The sequence below is a fragment of the Phaenicophaeus curvirostris genome, chromosome 2, assembly GCF_032191515.1.
Source record: "Phaenicophaeus curvirostris isolate KB17595 chromosome 2, BPBGC_Pcur_1.0, whole genome shotgun sequence".
NCBI lineage: Eukaryota > Metazoa > Chordata > Aves > Cuculiformes > Cuculidae > Phaenicophaeus > Phaenicophaeus curvirostris.
The window spans coordinates 91,226,495-91,246,429 of NC_091393.1; the positions used below are offsets into that span (position 1 = coordinate 91,226,495).

Here is a 19,935-nt window from a genome sequence, read left to right on the forward strand (position 1 = left end):
CGTGGTGTAATAGGCACAGTAGCATTGGGCAGGTGGTTGGATTTGACGATCTTAGATTACCTTAATGATCATATGATTCTATGATAATTCAGCTCGCTGCTTCTAGGTACCACACACAAAGACCAGTTGTCACAAATTTGCTCTGGCTAATGTTCACATCTACAGAAACGAGTTTCTGTTGTTTTGAGTCAGAGTACATCCACTTTGGGTAGTACAGATTTCTGGTTAGAGCAATTATTTGCCTGAACTCAAAGGTGGGGGGGGTGGAGCATACCCCATCCACTGGTCTGGGGTTTGACATTGTGGGTGATACCTACATCTCAAAAAACAATCCTGCTCTGGAGAATAAGAGTCTGATTAAGGGATTTTGTCCAACTACCCCACCTTACATTCTTAGAGATTCTCAGAGAGTAGAGTGACAAACCCAACAGAAGTCTGCAAGCACATAAAAAGGTCATGAAAAAAAGTATCACTGACAATTCTTGCCACTTAATTGAATTGTCATGTTGCAATAAAAGTATTTATGAATTACACAAAACCATTAGTAAAAAAAGAAAAGACAAGGCAGGCCTGTTGTTAGTAAACCAATAATATAAATACTCCTTCCACCACATGAAGCAAAATCAAGATCAAAGTGTAGTGTGTACTGAAGAACTGATGAGAGGTGTCTTTATTTATTACAGAGATCTTATTAAGGATCAGATCTTGCAAGCTGGTCAACAAACATATTTGCCTTGAATGAGTTTCTAATGTTTGGTCAGATCTTGTTTAAGCCAGCTGTAGAAGAAAACTTTACAGCTCTCTCACAGCCATTTAAACTGAGTTATACTTGCAAAAAAAAATCTGTCATTGAAGGAGATAGTTCTACATTTGCCCAACACATATAGGACATGGTTGTGAAATGCAAAGGAATCTTTACTTTGGCTAAGCTGAATTTGGGCCCTAACATGGGCCTTAGTAACTACTGCAGTAGAACTCAATTGGTTTCTTTGTCCAACTGACTTTAAATACAGAAGCTCAGCCTATTACCCTGTACTGCTTATATACGTTTGCAGGGGGGAGGTTCAAGCAGTCGGGCTCCTCCTTTTCCACTTCCTTTCCTTGGCTTTTGTCTTTTACATTGTATGGCTTTGAGTGCTTTTCTGATTCCCCTCCATGAGACAAATCAATAAAATAATGAGAGGAAGTGAAGCTGGGGTAAAGAGCTAGGTTAGTCTAGCAAACATTCCAGCACGAAGGCATGCAGAGAAGGAAAATGGTGAGACTGCAAGGAAGGGAGGAAAGGGAAGTTAAACCTTCCCCCTTCAATAGCAGTGAGCGGTTAGATCAGTCCAATTCCCTGTCAAACCACAGCCCAGAGTTCAGGCTCACCAGTGAGCACCTTTCCATGCTCCATACCAGATGTGCAGGATAATTACATAATGCATGACTTATTATGAATAGCTGCACAAATTTTAATGCACCTAGCAAAAGAGACAGGACAAACAAAACTATACAGAGAAAAAAAAACCAGACAAAAATCCCACACCACACTCGACTTGTTGAAAGACCTCTAAAGTTCTTTACTCTCTGAAACCGAGGATGCCAATTGTCATTGTCCAGACCTCTGGTACTCGAAATAACAGTGATATTTTAACTGTAAAGACAAATGTATAGAGTTCATTCTTTTGGGGAAAAAAAATCTAGCACGCTAACCAAAAGCATAGGACATCATACAAAATACTTCCACTTCAGCACGAGAGGGTTGGGAAGGCAATTATCACGTACTGAAATAGACTTTATTAGGGCTCCTTGTTAGAGTCATAAATGAAAACATAGAAATGTAAGTATTTTTATATATTAAAAAGCCAAAACATTTACAAGGACAGTAAAAATTACTTCTAAATAAGCCATGGTTAAAATTAGTTGGTTTCTCAAATTCAATTGTTTATGGTATACTTAGTTTCTTAATAAATCAAGTTAGAAATAAGCTCTTAGACTAGAAAATCTTCGTAGCATGATACCTTTGTTTCAATTTAAAAATTTCTTATTATACTGACATTTTCACTTTATGAAAGAACTAAGAAGATGAATGCTGCTGTTTTAATTGAGATTAAAACATTAATTTTAACAATCTGCCAACTTTACTCCCTTTGCTACTTCTTCTTTTATATGATTTCCAAATAGTTAAAAATCCATTGATTTAAAGATGCTGTCTGCTATTCTAAGGTTTAAATCATTCCAAATCTTATTTTTATATCAAGATCTAATTTCTTGTATGGATCTATATCTTGTTTTCCTTAAGGAAAAGTAAGTAAGAATAAAAATGAAAGAGTTGAAAGAATGATAGCTATTAGCATTTTCTTTCAGAAATCTGACATGTTATTTATTAGAAGTCAATACAAATTCTGTCATTGATTTTGAATGAATTACTACTGGAGCCTCTGTTCATCTGTAAGAAATTAATATAGAACCAGTGAAACAAAGCACTGCTTTGCTCAATATGTGTATAAATATCTCCTGAAAAAGTGAAAAAAACCCTGATAAAACCACAATGAAACTTCTCCAGCTTAATATAAAGTTTCCAGATATGCCCTAGCTGATTAGCATTTATTGTTGTTTTATATACAATGCTTTAGTGATATTTTAGAGCTGAAATCAGGACACCAGGAACTCATTTGCAACCAGTACAGATCAAAAGTTTCAGATCCAATTTTTGGGTCAGGGTAGTTATTGTTTTCAGTAAATATTTGTTTATATGCTGATTCAACTTCTCAAAAATAACACCCATGTGCCTTTGTTCATTCCAGCTCAATATCCCAAGATGACATTTAAAACTTGTCAGACTGCTACAAAATTGTTATTTACCCATATTGCGCTAGGTTTCCAGTGCTGAGATTTAAACTACTGTAAAATCTGTACATATATATAGTCTAATTCTTTTTATATATATTCTTAGTCAGCAAAAGAATTCAGTGAAGGATGAGACTCAAATGTGCTTTATTTAGAAGTCTAAATCTTTCTTTTGCAAGAGATTTGAGACAATATAGTGGGGGACAAAAAAGGAAGCAATTTTGATATAACTCATTATTCTTTGTGATCAATTAAATTTTTAAAACTGAGCAGAATTAAAATTCAACTTATTCCTCATTATTTTTTCATAATGATGATATATATATATATTACTAATCAAACACCTCCTGCTCAAATTAATTATGGAATTCAATGTTAGCAAGAATTTATGAGGAGGTTTGGTAAACAGAATGGGTTAAAAAAAAAGCATAAGCCTCTCCTTTGCATTTTTACATAAATGCATCTGCTATTCTGGGGACAAAAATAAACTTCTGTTTTCAAAAACAGCCTTCAAGAGCCAACACAGCAAGTGAGTGAAGCATAAGAATGCAAAGGACTTCAGCTTGTCAACAGATGAAATTTAAGTGAAAACCCCATCCTTTGTAACAGGACCCTCCACACTACAGACGCTAAGTTTGTAGCACACCTCTCACTGAGACAGGATTATGGGAAGGAAAAGGAAATGCATACTGGGCATTAGGGAATTTGCAGGTAATTTTAAATGTAAGTGATGCTTCTTAGAGAAAGTCACATCACTCCACCCCTTGATAACGAAGGCTCAAAGTACAACTACACATTTGCAACCCTGTCTCAGCAGTTGTAGGGAAATCTTCAAGGCACAAGGCAAAGCATCACTCAGCTATAACCAAATGCAAGCACATAAAAAGGTTATGAATGCACTAATTCAAATGCCAAAACTATTCATATTAAAAATGTTGGCTTCAGAAATATTCCAGGGAAAGAAGTGATAGGACCTTCTAAGAAAGGTCTACAGCCACATTTCCAAACAGAAATGGAAAACAAGGGACACGTGGAAGACATTGGATAAGCCTTTAAAAACACTGGATGAAAACAAAGGGGAGGAAAGTGGTAAAATGCACTTGGTTCATTGCTAGGGAGTTAATTTATACAAACAAAAGAACCCTACTGCCAGCATCAGTTAACTATAATTAGAACTATGTGTTAGAAATTAATCCGACACACATAACCCCACCTTCATAATGTCAAGTCTTTATAATTTCTATGGTATTTAAGCACATAATTCCTTAAGAGTTCTTTTAAAATTTCTAATAGTGACACCAAATACAGCGACCCCTACATTTATACTTCCTTATACAGCTGGATGTCTAAAACACAATGTTGTCTCCCAGTCCAGACACAAACGCATGTAGCCAGTCAGATGCTGAAGCTCAGCATCACCATAGAGGGGGGATTAATGGATCTAATAAACTCATTCTCTAAGAAGGAAAAAAAGCTGCTTCCAGACTGTCACTGAATTCGCAGTGATGGACACATGGATGATATAAGGTAGCACTGGCTGTTATTTGCCACAAATTATTCAGCTGTATCAGTTGTCACCCAGTGGATGCCACAACAGTAAAAACTGAGATTGGTGGGATGGAGAACAAGAATAATTAATTGAGCATCACGACTTCATCAAGTTGCAGAGAATCACCACCACCACATTATAAGGGAGTACAAATTCAGTGCACTCATCACTACTAAGGAAGCAAGACATAGGAATTATTTATCTTTAGTTACTAGAGCATGTGATTGCATGTCAAAGACAAATTTGTCCTTTGGAAATGCCAGCATGAAGATCAAAAGTATAAGTAAACTGAAAATATCAGAGGTCTTCAAAGCAAAATATTTTCTTTACTTGGCTTTTCAGTGGCATAAGATTTCCCAGTGTAAGGTTCCTCCCAGACGCAGGCAGCTGCAACTCACACATTTGTCCAGGAAACACACCGTTAGAAATATACACTGTTAATTTTAGCAAAGATGAATATTTTAAGGCCATCCTGAGTAAAATCAGAACACAAATGTTAAAACTGGCTTCTAGTCACCTGTATACAAGGTGGCAAGTGGTTGGCTACTCTAAGACTGCAGAGGAAGCTTTTAAGACCATGCATATTTCAATGTTTGCTTTGCTGATACTTTGCAAATTTCCAGTTCTACGGCTTACCTCAAATACCAGAGGGTGGGCAAGGGAATGCTAACTCTTACCTATTATCCACAACTTTTAATCTAGTAACCAGGAACTTCAGATGAGCATGAAGCCAGCAAACAAGAACATGAAACATAAAGAGACTCAACTTACAATTAAATCTTGAATAAGTGAAGCAGAAAGTATCCTCTTAACACCATTTTCCACAATTACTCCAAGCCAATTAAGTGCACCCCAGTACCACAGATAACTCTGTCCTCCATGCCAATAGCTTACAAAGGCAAAAGTAAGCGCTGTGGAAAAGAGCATTCCCAGCAGACTGGACTGAGATCCTCCCATGGGAACGTAAATGTACCTGTAAGTGAAATGTCAGATAAGCGACATTATTAGAGATTTCATAGAAATGTCAGAAAAACATCCACTAAAGAACAATTTTTTTAATTTTGTGGCATAAAACCAGAATTTGAATAATTACCTGACATTATTTACAGAGCTTGCCCTAGTTTCTCCAAAGCTGTAGACTACAAAATATGTGCACATATTTTTTAGGAAAAAGACGGTTTTTTGGTCACGGAAACTCTGCACTAGGCAAATGTATAGCATAAATTATATTCTCAAAACTGCACAAGACAAATGCTCAGTTTTGTAAACAGTAGTAGCTTTAAGTCAACTTCCATACACTGAAATTACATGCAGTCTGCACATGAATGTAAATTACAAGACTCAAAAAAATGTAAAACATTATTATATAGTTATATATTATATATAGTTCTAACCCACAGAATGTTTTCCATTTGTCAGAAATGTAGACACATGCAAACAAATTTTATTTTTAAAAGCTTGTGATTTTTTTTTCAATCTTTCATTAAAAATTCTATGAACTGAAAACATTTCCTATCTGGTTCTCATATTATATTCTCAGGATCATGTCTGCCTAATGACCTTCAGAGTTCAGGTACCAAAAAAACACCATTTGAAGCACACTGCATGACATTATATTCTGTATTTAAACTGTATGCAGGAGTCAGAATTTTAGCATTAACTGATTCTTATAAGTGTCCAGAAAGCAGCGCTCATTCAGTAAAAAATACCAGAAGCAATGGGATTCTGAAAACTGACACTATTTTCTGCATCACTTCACTTCCTTCTTGCCCAGAGAGCTGCATCCACTCCTGCTATTTTCCAAGTCAGGCATGGCCACTGGCCAGCCTTTACCTCAAAAAGTCACACTTTCCTGTCAAGACTTTGAAGAAGCTCATCAGACAATGGAGTCACCACCCAGCTCATGGGTACAAGCAAGGAGATGCAGTATATGAGAACTGCCAGTGACAGTTCTCCTCAGCTGTCATTCCTTCAGTATGACTCACTGTACTAATTTTGAGACTATTCCTACTTGCTAAGATAACTCAAGGAAATTTTTTGCAGTGAAATTTAAATCTCTACTTATCAGTTTTTTTTACACTGAGAGATAAATACTAGCTTAAGTATTTAAAAGGGAAATTAACATAATGCTTTATTCCTAATCTTATGAAGTAAGAAAATACAGTAACAGGGTGAAACAAAGTGATAAGAGTAATTAAAATGTAAACAGAAAACTCATTAAAAGAAAAGCTGTCACATGCTCAAAATCCTGTCTAAGCATAATGTCAATACATCTTTTTACTTCAACCTGCTACAGGGAATATCTGATCACATTTATAGTGATTTTCAGTGCAAGCATGCTCTTTACCAAGCATATGAAATAAGATCAATAGATTTTATTATGTTGCGGGTTTTGTCTATCTCCCTTTCCTATGTTTTTCTTGAGTTTAGTCTTTTCTCATCACATATACAAAGAAACTACTGCAATAATAGACACTTGCAATTGCAATCAATTAGTCTAACGGTGGAGAGGTCTGTCCCAGCGGTCTGTAATTCAGAAGGATCCCTGGCAGGGCTCTGGCACAGAGGGTGAAGAGAGCAGAGCGCAGACTCCATTGCTTTACACAAATTCCTTCTATGCAAAGAACTACAGAAATGTAATACCAAAGCAGTTTATCCCCTCTTAGGTCATACTTTCCTAACACCATCCCTGCATCCCTGTCCCTATTTTTTTTTTTTTAGGCAGGGACCATTGTCATTACCAGTTCTCTTTGCAGCCTGCCTGGAGGAGGTCTGGTGGCTGAGAAACTGCAACCCTGACACCAGCATCTCCGTGCCGTTGTGGCCCTGCAAACTTTGTTTTACAGAGCTTCAACCAGAGGAGCTCAAAGCAGGGCACTGTTGGTCCTGCCACTCTCAGCAACGTTCACTCTCTATTGTACATTTACCAAAATACAGCACTTAAAAGTAACTTGGACACCATTGAAGAGACACATCTCTGTGACAGAGATCTTACTCTAAACCCTGAGGAAACACTTTTGCTGACCTCACAGGGTCCTGGGTTAAACCCATGTCACAAAAGACAGCTTTTACTGCATAAGTAGCTCAGGATTTCTGTACAGTTACTTTCCCTGCACTGAGACAGAGCTGTTGTGTAGGCAGCCTCTACTGGCACACGCATTGCCAGGAACAGCCCAGCAGCACCAGCTTGTTCATTTGCAGTTGCAGCTCAGCTGAGGTTGGCCTGAATGGCTTTCAAATTACTGTGCAGAGAAAAATAGGCTCTTGTCTGATTTTTCGTGTTTAACAACAGCAGCTAGATAATTGGGCAGCAATAACTCATTTGAGGCTAGTGAAGTTTTCACTTCTAGTGAGGCTCATGGCAATTGTGCAAGTGAATTGGCAAGTCTTTCTTTGTGAAGACTTGTCTGAAGAAGGAGAAAAGGAAAAGGAGTCACTTAATCTTTACTAACACTTCGACCTTGCCCTCCAGAATTGTAGAGTCTGTCTCCTTACCCAGAGGAGAAATGCAAAGCAATGCCTCTCTCCTTCCCTGCTAGCTACCATAAGAAAATAGAATGAAGGCTGGCTGCCATTTTTTGTCACAAGGGCACTAACCACCTTTCCCTTGTCAGGGCATAATGCTAGCGATTTTAAAACAGGTACAAAAGACGAATGGACATTGAGTCATCTCCCTCAAGCAGCATGAAGAGCAATTTTGTATGTTCCCGTGTTTTTTATTCACAAAAATTCAGGAGAAACCCATTACTGCATTGCAGGATACATCAGGAATAAAATATTTGCTACCTCATCACCCTTGCACATCATATCCATGTTGAGTTCTCGTGCTCACGCTTTTATACTGGCAAGTCTGCCTACAAGCAACAGGCAACTCAGTGTGCAGCCAAGGGCCAGATTCTGGCTCCATGACAGTCAGTCACTTTGTGCTTTGTGATATAACCAACTTTGTCTGGCAGAAGAAACCTTGCAAGAGCCCTTGCCATTCCAAAAATCTAATTTCTCTTTTCTGTGAAAAGTACTCATTTAATTACAGAAAGCTACATTTACACTGAAGTATGAGAAGGAATAAACCAGTGAATGGTATTATTAAGCCAGAAGATAGAAGAAACACGTTATTCTGAGCTACCATTTCTGACAAAGCACACACTTTGTAACTAACAATTTGTTGTTGTTTAAATCCAGCCAGCAGCTAAGCCCACAGAGCCCCTTGCTCAGTCCGCTGTGGTGGGATGAGGGGAAAAAAAGGAACCTCCTACTTTATATTAGTAACATTGCTCTGTCCTCCAGTTCACTAACAAAATCTGTGAGGAGAGGAGGGGGGCAGGGAGAGATAGAGAGCCTATGGGGCAACGGCCACTACAATTTGATGCCTTATCTATCTTCATACTTCCCAACTTTTTCCTTACCAATATTACTGTCTACACTCAATCTATACTACAGCACTTCTGTACTGCAACTAGAAACTAGACAAAAAGAGAAAGGCTGCCATAGAGCATGCTGATCTGCCGTGCCATATGCAGAATAGCGTTACATAAATATCTCATTTTAAGCTTCTACGCAGTTTTTAAGACCATCTCTAATCACAGAAAATCCATGAAGAAGCTCAAAATCCCCTGTTTGGGGACTATTAGCACATAATCATGAGTCCTCATGGCAGACTACCACAACCCAAAGGGAACACCCTCATAATAGAATTTCTGAAGAGCTGATGAGCAGATCACACATTTACTGTAGATGTGCAAGGAGGGCAGACACGGCTGAAAAATGTGGTTCCAACGTGCAACAACTTCATATACTCAGAGAAAAAGAAAACTCAAAAGTTATTTGGTGATCAATGAGGTAAAGATGGATAAATGAATCATAGAATGGTTTGGGTTTGAAGGGACCTTAAAGCCCATCCAGTTCGAAATCCCCTGCCATGGGCAGGGACTGGCCACAAGACCAGGCTGCCTAAGTCCCATCCAACCTGGCCTTGAACGCTTCCAGGGAGGGGGCAGCCACATCTTCATTGGGCAACCTGTGCCAGTGCTTCACCACCCTCACCATTAAGATTTTCTTCCTAATGTCTAATCTAAACCTTCCCTCCTCTAATTAAAAGCCACTCCCCCTTGTCCTACCACTACATGTCCTTGTAAAAGGCATGTTTTTACATCCCTCCCCAGCTTTCTTGTAGCCCCCTTCAGGTACTGGAAGGCTGCTATAAGGTCTTCCCGGAGCCTTCTCTTCTCCAGGCCAAACAACCCCAACTCTTTCAGCCTGTCCTTATAGTAGAGGTGCTCCATTCCTCTGATCATCTTCATGGCCCTCCTTTGGACCTGTTCCAATAGTTCCATATCCTTCTTATGATGGGGGTTCCAGAACCAGACACAATGCTCCAGGTCAGGTCTCACCCCACCTGCTGGCCACACTCCTTTTGATGCAGCCCACGATACAGTTGGCCTTCTGGGCTGTGAGCACACATTCCTGACTCATGTTGAGCTCCTCAGGAATAAGCACATCCAAATCCTTCTCTGCAGGGCAGCTCTCAATCACGTTGTCCCCCAGCCTGTATTCAAACCGTGGATTGCCCCAACCCAGGTGTAGGACCTTGCATTTGGTCTTGTTGAACTCCATGAGGTTCATGCAGACTCACTTCTCCAGCCTGTCCAGCTCTCTCTGGATACATCCCGTCCTTCCAGTGCAACAATTGCACCACTCAGCTTGGTGTCATCTGCAAACTTGCTGAGGGTGCACTCAATCTTGCTGTCTACGTCATTGATGAAAATACTAAATCTCACTGATCCCAGTACGGACCCCTGATGGACACCACTTATCAAGGATCTCCATCTGGATGTCAAGCTGTTGACCACTACTCTTTAAAAGTGACCATCCAGCCAACTCCTTATTCACCAAACAGTCCACCTATCAAATTCACAAAGAGAAAAGGATGTTAAGGCAAGTAGATTTGATGATGGCAATTGATCATATCCCTCCAGGTTATTTTAGACGGACGGGTTATGTTGTTTCCCCCTAAGATGTTATATAGTAAAAATTATTAGAACATTCACCTGAGAAGACTAAACATAATTCTTAGCCTTCCCCTCCCAAAGCAAAGATGCTGACAGTATTTACCATATTTCCATAGACTCTGTTTTGATTTCAAACTAAAACTTACATGCTATTGAACATGTTACTTTCACGAAGTATAACAGCGTAGGTCTTCTGAATAACTCAGTGCCTTAATTTTAGTCCCATTTACAGTAGCTTAAATCAGCTTATCTACAGCCAGCAAGCTGTTCCATTTACACAACTTACCTTAACTCTCTAAGTGAACATTAGAGAATTGGATAAAATATGTAAATGGTACCATTTAAATCCCTACGGTGACGCAAACACAAACATAACAGCTGAGGTATTTAAAAGTGACATTTACTTACAGAGAATACCTTTTAAATCCAATAACCATTTTGTCAGGGTTTTTGTAAGAGGTAATCTACAGAAGAATCTAAGAGCTCTGACAATCATTCCATTGGAAAACACATTGTGTCTTTTCTTCTAATGATTATCTACATTATAGAATTTTTATTCTGATACCTTTGGTAAGAGGAGCATTTGCAATAGTTAAGAATCACTCTGAAGGGCTTTTCTTTCTTGAGGACTCAATACACTGCTTTTACTTCCACGTGCATGTAATTTTAAACATATTTAAATCTTGAAGTAAGTGCAAGTAAAGCACTTGTTTAAATACTGTTCTGTCCAGGGCCTTTCTTCAACATATGCTTTCATTTCTTCCTGAAGTAAGGCCATACAGCAAGATACATGCTCTTCATGGTTTTCCTCCTTTCCTTAGCTATTGATCTTGAAATGTCTTATCCAGAACCACAATAAATGTAATTTTAAAAAAAATGTTAATTAACTTGTAATGGCAAACTTCTTGTAAATACAATTAATTTGAGTTTTCTGTGTTTTATTTCAGGAACATTTGATGTTCAAAATTCTAACGCCTCTCATAATTTCAAAGCATTCATGAGTTAACCATACTGTTCCGAGTTGGACAGTTACATAGCCAACGCAGTAAAAGTTAAAAGTCTTCCATCTTAAATCCTGACAAGAGAAATTGCTTGAGGTTCTGTACAGTGACAATGTCCTTTTGTGCACATGTATACGAAGTTTCATCCAGCAGCAATATGCCTGGAGAATTTGACACTTCAAGTAAATAAGAGGTTCTTCACCACTAGTTATGAAAACAATGCTCAATGTGAGCCTGAACAATTTTGAGGATAAACTTAAAAAGTCAAGTTACCATTCATTTTGCTTCTAAAATATCCTAAGGATTGTCACCACAAAAGAGATATGATTGAATGAAAAGTGTGGCAGGACACAGGGTGAGAACTAGCAGGCATTCCCTCTAGAACTGGGGTTGGGCTTCCTTAATTTTTTTTTTCTTATGTTTTCTTTTTGTGGCCTTAGACCATTGATTGCAAACTTTTTCTCTAGTGCATAATAAAAATGTTTCAGGCCCAGTTCTGCAAATTCTTACTTCGGGGTATGATTCCTGTTTTGTCAGTTCAAGCTTTCACTGACTTGGATGGAACTGCCCACAGTCCCTAAGTAAAGCACACCAGTAAGTCTTTGCAAGACTGAGTCCTACATGAATAAATCTGTTTTAAATCACAGAAACATCTCCTATAAAGAAAAGTCTGAAGGCTGAGCCCCACATATTTGCACCTGAAATTAAAAAAAAAAAAATTCAGAATATCATTTGGCAAAATTTCCATTAGGAGAGGTAAGCCTTGTTGTTACTGTGAAACTCAGTTTTTTATACGGTCTAATAATTTTGCTGGCCTGTGGGCAAAGCTTTTTAAGCTCTGTAAGATTATCTCACCTCACCAGCTTAATGCGATGTTTAGGGAGATCTTGACAAATGCAGACCCTTGAAAATATTTAAGCTAATGTTGGCTCCAGACAAGCCTTGTTAAATTACCACAAAAATGTTTAATGAGAAATTAAGTCTATTTGGGTTACAAAGCATTAATGAGAATATTCATATGCAATAATATTTGGCTTTAGGAATTAAACCTGGATTTCAGTTCATTTTCCAGTTGTTAGCATGTTTCCCAGCAAAGACTGAGTATGCAGTTTCCTATTAAAAAATTGAAGCATTTCACATATTTTTCTTCCCTTGCATTCAACACCAAATATGAGCCAAGTCAGGTCCATATGTCAAAGGGCAGACAATGGGGAAATACTGAACAAATAATTTTGAATTCACTCTTCCAAGGAAGCTCATGTTTTCAGAGAGATTAATTTATTTCAAATGAAATTTTTATTTAAATCATAATACTTCTTTTCAGTAGAAAAGGTTTCATTACTCATGGACTACTGTATTTAGCTTTCTCCCAGCTGCATCTAGGAAAGAAACCCTGCCTACCACCACCTGTTAGCAGTCAAACACAAAACTACCAGTCAGTTATCTTTGATTGCAGATGTCCAAAGGGCCTAAAGATTGGTTAAGTGACTAAGTCTAAACCAGGGCTCCAACTTTTTTGCTGACAGTTGGAGCCTGTAGGTTTGCCAAAACAGCCTGGAGTTAAGTGCTTACAGCTTAGCTGCTGGGCGGAAGGGGGCTGTGTCCCAGCTGGCTGATGGAGCCATGAAGCAGATGCCTTCTCCCATGCAGAGGTTGCAGAGCTCCCTGAAGCTGTTCTGAACTTAACTCTCCCCAGGGGCCCAATTCATTCTTGATACTCACAATACACCTACCATGGGCTGATAATATCTAAGCTCAGCAGCACATCAATCAGGCTATATTCCTTTGAAAACCTGGCTGGAGGAGGGATCTATTAATAGCACTGTCAGTCTTTGCTTATAAAATAGTAGAGGTCAGGCTCTTTGCCAAGGAGACTGACATATCTTGTCTCCCATAGGAGTGCTCCAGCTGTCTGTTACCAGGCTGCCACCAGGCAGAAAAGAAAATAAGATTCAAAGAGTGAATATGCAAGATAAAACGAGTCTGCGGCTAAAGCATTACCCAGAGAGACGCAGAGATCCCAGTCCTACAACTGTTCACTGTGCCCTAAAGAATCATTAGACAAAGTGCATAAGCAACACCATGAACAAAATGTACTTTTCCCCCTCATTTTCTCTACTTCTGACTTACACTGGAGGGCCCAGCTCAAAATTCAGAGCTCTGCATATAGGCACCAGAAGCTGCATGGGCATAATTTTCCCACACAAATAAACCTTTTGCAGCAAATCTCTTCCCTTGCCATCTCCCCTTTCATCATAAGGGTGCATTCATAACAGCATATTTTACAGTAGTTTAAAACTAGAGCTAAAGCAACAAAAGCCAAATATTCCTCTGTGCGTGACTGCACATACTGAACTATTTGTGGTTCAGTTTGTGAAAAACTGTTAAGTATGTGTCATTTGTTGCTTTGACCATACCAAGAATAAAGGGCTACATTTTCCACCTCCTCTTAGAAAGCCACTTTAAATTCCACAGGTGTAAGCATGAGTTCTTTAGCCATCCTGCTAATCTTAGTATGCCAGGTACATCAGAAAAAATGCAGATCCATCTGCATCTATGAATTCAGATATTTAAAATACACTCATCACTGTGCATTTAACAGCTACCTTTTCCAGCATGTCTCTGCCAAAGGAGTGCATGCAATGTAGCCACTGCAATACAATCTATACTATTTTTATTATCAAAATAGTTTAAATTAATATACAATTAATTATTAATACATAATATTTTATAATTTCATGATTAATTATAAAATATTATAAAAGGTCATAAAGTTAAACAGCCCTCAGCAATTTGCTAGGTAACGAAAAAGATGAAACAATCTTTATCGATCCCTTTGTGGAAAGCCTGATGATTATTGGCATTTACACATCACTTTGTCCACATGCATGTCAAAGGGCTTTATTAGTATCCACAGACCACACAGCAGTTTCACCAAACCATGCAGTACCCTTCCCTCACTGGGCTGTATGGTTCTATAGACAAGCAGAAACCAAAGCGTCAAAAGACTTTCACTGGGATATATCAGAAATACAAATTTTTGTGAGACCAGAATAATGTTCGAGATCCAAAGTTATAAAGTCAGTGATAACTTGATAAGCATTATAACCTTCAGATTATAAACCAACATCAGTAAAATGTACTTCAAATGCATCTCTGAAAAAAAGCGAGGGCATATAATTAATGAAAAGCAGAAATATAGAAGAGATATTGCTTAAATACTGCAGGAAATTTGATTAACATCAATGTATCTGCTTAAATATTGAGTAGCATTATTTACTTCTCCAAGCTGCAAGTGCACAAAGTTTGAAGAGTTAGAATTCTGACATTACTCCAAGATGAGTAATTGACTCTCCTGAGTTCATATTTCTCCAACAATACTATCTGCAGTTCTGGGAATAGACTATAAAATACAGTGAAGGCATTCAGATCTCTAGGCAAAGCTGGGATGACTTAAACTAAGTTTGTATATCACCTTCCACACTGAAGAACTTTTATGCATTCTCTAGTCAAAAACCCTTCAAAAACCCTTCAAGCAGAGTTAAATATCATGTGATGCAGAGTACAGCCCAAATCAATGTTGCCTAATGTTAGATGAGAATGGATATAAAATTTAATTAAGCACAGCGAAGCAAAATATTTACCTTTCTTGAAGCAGCACCCCTAAATAAAGATGATATCATTTTTTTTCTCATTTGTAAAGAAAGCATAGACACATTCTCCTAACACCAGTCGGGAATGTGATCCGATCCAGATAGAAATTTAAGTGGGAAATGTCAGTTCCTTGGAAATCAGCAGTGTCAAGGGACCAGAGTTAAACAAACCAATAAGTTTTACATATACAGCTGCAAATTATCCCAATGCAAAGGTAATAATCGAGTAACAAATGCTGTAGCTACAGCCAGAAATTTATATGTAAGGAGGGGAAAGAAATGGGGGAAAAAATGGTGCATGCTCAAGGAAAAAGAAACGGTAAAAGTCTGTCAGGAAAAAAGGTCAGTCAAGCTATCACAGAAAGGTAGAAAGTGTACCACAAATCCTCCTATAACACTCAGCTGTTTATCTGTCCAGTTGTCTAAGGGTAGTCTGTTAGAAAAAGAGAACAAATGATGACTGACAAAAGAATGATTTCTCAGAAAAATCCCCAAGAAAATGAATAAATGAAACTGGTTTTAACTGGGAAGTATAAATGTAGGCCTGAAAAGGTAACAAACAGGTTAAAGACCATTAAGACTGTAAGCAGCGTTCCAGTCGGTCTGAAAGGTACTCAGGAAAGCATCGGGTTTACACACTGGGTGACCAGTGATTGTTTTTCCTGTTTTCAGCTTCTTGAGATTTCAACAAACTGTTAAAATCAAACAAACTCCCGTTCTTTCTTCAAAAGTGGGGGAGACCAAGCAGGAGCAAAATACCCTACCCAGCCTGGAAACCGCATAACATCAATCTGTGCTGGTGCTTTGGAACAGACTATGACACCACAGCTTGCACTCACACCATCCTTACTACTCAGAGTTAACGAGCTAAGAAATAATTTGTAGCTTCAAAGAGTTAAACACAAACAGCAACACCAAACTGGCACATTTTCCCTAAAAAACCTCAAACCAAATCTGTCAGTTAAAGTCTAAATAGGAAGCTGAGGAATATCATGGTAAGACAGCTACGGTTTAGCGCTGAAAGTTCAGAAGGACGGATGTGGGGGTACAGCGTTTACATGGCTACTAGGTGTCCATCAGCTACTGACTGAGACCAAAAGCTAAGAGGCAATGAAAAGGAACCTGAATTTGAGGTGCAACCCCACAGTGATTTGACTATTTGCACTGAAGTAGACTAGAGATGCTCAGCCAGGTTAAGCTCTCCCACTTTCCCTGACTTTTACCTAAAACTCATTATTTTCAGTTATGAGCTCATACAGCGACAGCAAATAACCATATGGACAGAATTCATGCATATCAAAAAGTCAAATATAATTGTCTGGGGTCAAACGTGTTGATGATGTCCTAGAACACCTACCATTTACATTGCAAATTGTTTGTTTAACAATGATCCATCTCTACAATACTGTTTACTGATGCTCAGTGGGAGTTAATGTGAAGTTGAGTGGCCGTGAAATGATACCTTCTCTTTTCTATTTGCTCGCCCATTTTATTATTAGTGATGCTAGCCTTCTTCGTGTTTCTCACCTTTTTCTATAAAGAGCCCCCAGTCCCACAACAGCAGCCCACTCCATCCTCTATTCATTACCACCTGTTTTAAGAAGACAATTCTATCTCGGTCTCCGTTCTACATAGTACACTTTAATACAGTAATGTGACAATTTAGAGCAGATTCACTAGGGTAGAGACAGTTACAGGATAAAAATGCTGGCTAAAAAACATGAATGACAATTGATGTCTATGAATATTTCACCAAGTACCCATATCATTAGTTCAGAATGCTAGGTGATTCCTAAAAAAAAAGGGAAAGTGCAAATGTTTTTTTTTGTTGCATATGCACCAAAATATTACAAGGTGAGCACTGGATGTCTCAGACAGTGATAACAAATATCAGTTTCATAGAATCATAGAATAACCATTCGAGATTCGAGGAGCGGTCTCACCAGTGCCGAGTCCAGAGGGAGAATAACCTCCCTGGACCTGCTGGTCACACCGTTTCTGATACAAGCCAAGATGCCATTGGCCTTCTTGGCCACCTGGGCACACTGCTGGCTCATGTTCAGTCGCTGTCAACCAACATCCCCAGGTCCTTCTCCTCCAGGCAGCTTTCTAGAAAGACTTCTCCTAGTCTGTAGCACTGCACAGGATTGTTGTGCCCCAAGTGCAGGACCCGGCATTTGGCCTTGTTAAACCTCATGCCATTGGACTCAGCCCAGCGGTCCAGCCTGTTCAGATCCCTTTGCAGAGCCTCCCGACCCTCCAGCAGATCGACACTTCCACACAGCTTAGTGTCGTCCACAAACTTGCTAAGGGTGCACTCAATGCCTTCATCCAGGTCATTGATAAAGACATTGAACAGGGCTGGACCCAGCACTGAGCCCTGGGGAACCCCACTTGTCACTGGTCTCCAGCTGGAATTAACTCCATTTCCCACCACTCTCTGGGCCCGGCCATCCAACCAGTTTTCCACCCAGGAGAGTGTGCGCCTGTCCAGGCCAGAGGCTGACAGTTCCTCAAGCAGAATGCTGTGAGAAACTGTGTCAAAGGCTTTGCTGAAGTCCAGGAAGATATATCCACAGCCTTCCTCTCATCCAGCAGCCGAGTCACTTTGTCATAGAAGGCGATCAGGTTAGTTTGGCAAGACCTGCCTTTTGTGAACCCGTGTTGACTGGGCCTGATCACCCGGTTCTCTTGCATGTGCTTCATGATAGCACTCAAGATGACCTGTTCCATGACTTTCCCTGGCACTGAGGTCAGACTGACAGGCCAGCAGTTTCCTGGGTCCTCCCTGCAACCCTTCTTGTAGATGGGCAGATGTTCCAGTGGAACTTCCCCAGCCTTCCAGGACTGCTGGAAGATGATGGAAAGGGGTTTGGCCAGCACATCCGCCAGCTCCTTCAATACCCTTGGATGAATGCCTTCTGGCCCCATAGACTTGTAGGTGTCTAGTCGGGCTAGCAAGGCTCTGACCACCTCCTCTCGGATCATGGGAGCCTCATTTTGCTCCTCTAGCTCCTGGGTTTGTACACAGACGGAACGACTTTCTTTACAATTAAAGACTGAGGCAAAGAAGGCATTAAGTACCTCAGCCTTATCCTCATCCCCTGTCACTGTTGTTCCTTCTGCGTCCAATAGGGACTTTATGGTCTCTCTAGTCCACCTTTTATTATTTATATATTTATAGAAGGATTTTTTGTTATCTTTCACAGACTTTGCCAATCTGATTTCTAGCTGAGCCTTAGCCCTTCTGATTTTTTCTCTACACAATCTCACTTCCCTCCTGTAGTCCACCCAAGAGGCCTGTCCCCTCTTCCAGAGCCCATAAACGTTTCTCTTCTTCTTGATATCACTCAAGATCTCTCTGTTCAACCAAGCTGGCTTTCTCCCCTGCCGGCTTTTTTTCCAGAACATGGGGATGGCTTTCTCCTGAGCTGCTAGGATTTACTTTTTGAAGAGCTCCCAGCCCTCATGGGCTCCCTTGCCCTTAAGTACTGTCTCCCATGAGACTTTGCCAACCAGCCTTCTGAAGAGTTCAAAATCTGCCCTCTGGAAATTCAATGCTACTGTCCTGCTAACCACCCTCTTCACTTCACCTAGAGCAGAAAACCCTATCATCTCTTGATCGCTTTGTCCTAGGTGTCCACCTACTGCCACATCCCCCACAAGGCCTTCTCTGTTCACAAACAGCAGGTCCAGGAGGGCACCCTCCCTTGCTGGTTCATTCACCAGCTGTGCAAGGAAGTTGTCTTCCACGCACTCCAGAAACCTCCTAGGCTGCTTCCTTTCTGCTCTACTGTACTCCCAGCAGATATCAGGAAGATTGAAGTCTCCCACAAGAACAAGAGGCATTGATCTAGAGATTAACCCCAGCAGTTTATAGAAGAGCTCATCAGTTGCTTCGCCTTGGCTGGGTGGTCTGTAACAGACTCCCATCATAAAATCTACCTTCTGGTGGGCTCCTCTGATTTTAACCCACAGGCACTCAATCTCCTCATCACCACAATCCAGCTCAGTGGTGTCCAAGTCCTCCCTTACAAAGAGGGCTACCCCACCTCCTCTCCTACCCTTCCTATCCCGCCTGAAGAGTTTGTACCCCACCATAGTTGCACTCCAGTTATATGAGTCATCCCACCATGTTTCTGTGATGGCAATGACATCTTCCAGCTCTTCCTTCTTATTCCCCATGCTGCGTGCACTGGTGTAAATGCGCTTCAGCTGAGCTGCCGAGCCTTCAGCCCTCTTAGAGGGAACAGAGTTCATTCCCAATTGCCTGGTAACTGGAGTAGGTAGCACCAGAGTGCCCGTATCTCCCTTAGCACCTCCAGGAGTGTTCTCCCCCACTTTTTGTGTGGTGATGTACTGGTGGTCCTCACCAGCACACCCTCTCTGAATCACCATTGCCCCACGTCCAGGCTTGTTCCTGTCTAGCCTGGTCTCAACACCTTCCCCCTTCACAACTAGTTTAAAGCTCGATTTATGAGCTTAGCTAGGTTTTTAGCAAGGGCTTTAGCCCCCCTAGGAGACACACGTGTCCCATCCTTAGCAACAAAGCCTGGGGGTGCATAAGCCACCCCATGATCAAAGAAGCCAAAGCCCCTCTCCTCACACCAGACTTGGAGCCAGGCATTAATCGAATTCTTCTTCCTGACTTCCCGCTCCTCTCTATTTAGCCTTGGGATGGAGCAGAATACTATTTGTGCCCCAGAGCCCTCCATCATTTTCTCAATGGCCCTGAAGTCTTTCTTGATGGTTTTGGTCTTTCTGTTTACTAGATCATTGTTACCAGTTTGGGCTACTGTCAGAGGATAGTAGTCTGTCTCGTGGACCAGGGAAGGAAGTTTTCTAGCTACCTCCTTCACTGATGCCCCCATTAAGCAGCAGACCTCTCTGTG

General features: G+C 40.2%; 1 protein-coding gene across 1 annotated transcript in view; it reads right to left on the minus strand.

Moving 5' to 3' along the window:
* Positions 1-19,935, minus strand: part of HHAT (hedgehog acyltransferase) — a 92,350-nt gene that overhangs the window by 9,328 nt on the left and 63,087 nt on the right. The window contains exon 9 of the mRNA XM_069850897.1: positions 5,153-5,354. Coding sequence (XP_069706998.1) covers positions 5,153-5,354 — 202 coding nt within the window. The remainder of the gene's footprint in view (positions 1-5,152; positions 5,355-19,935) is intronic.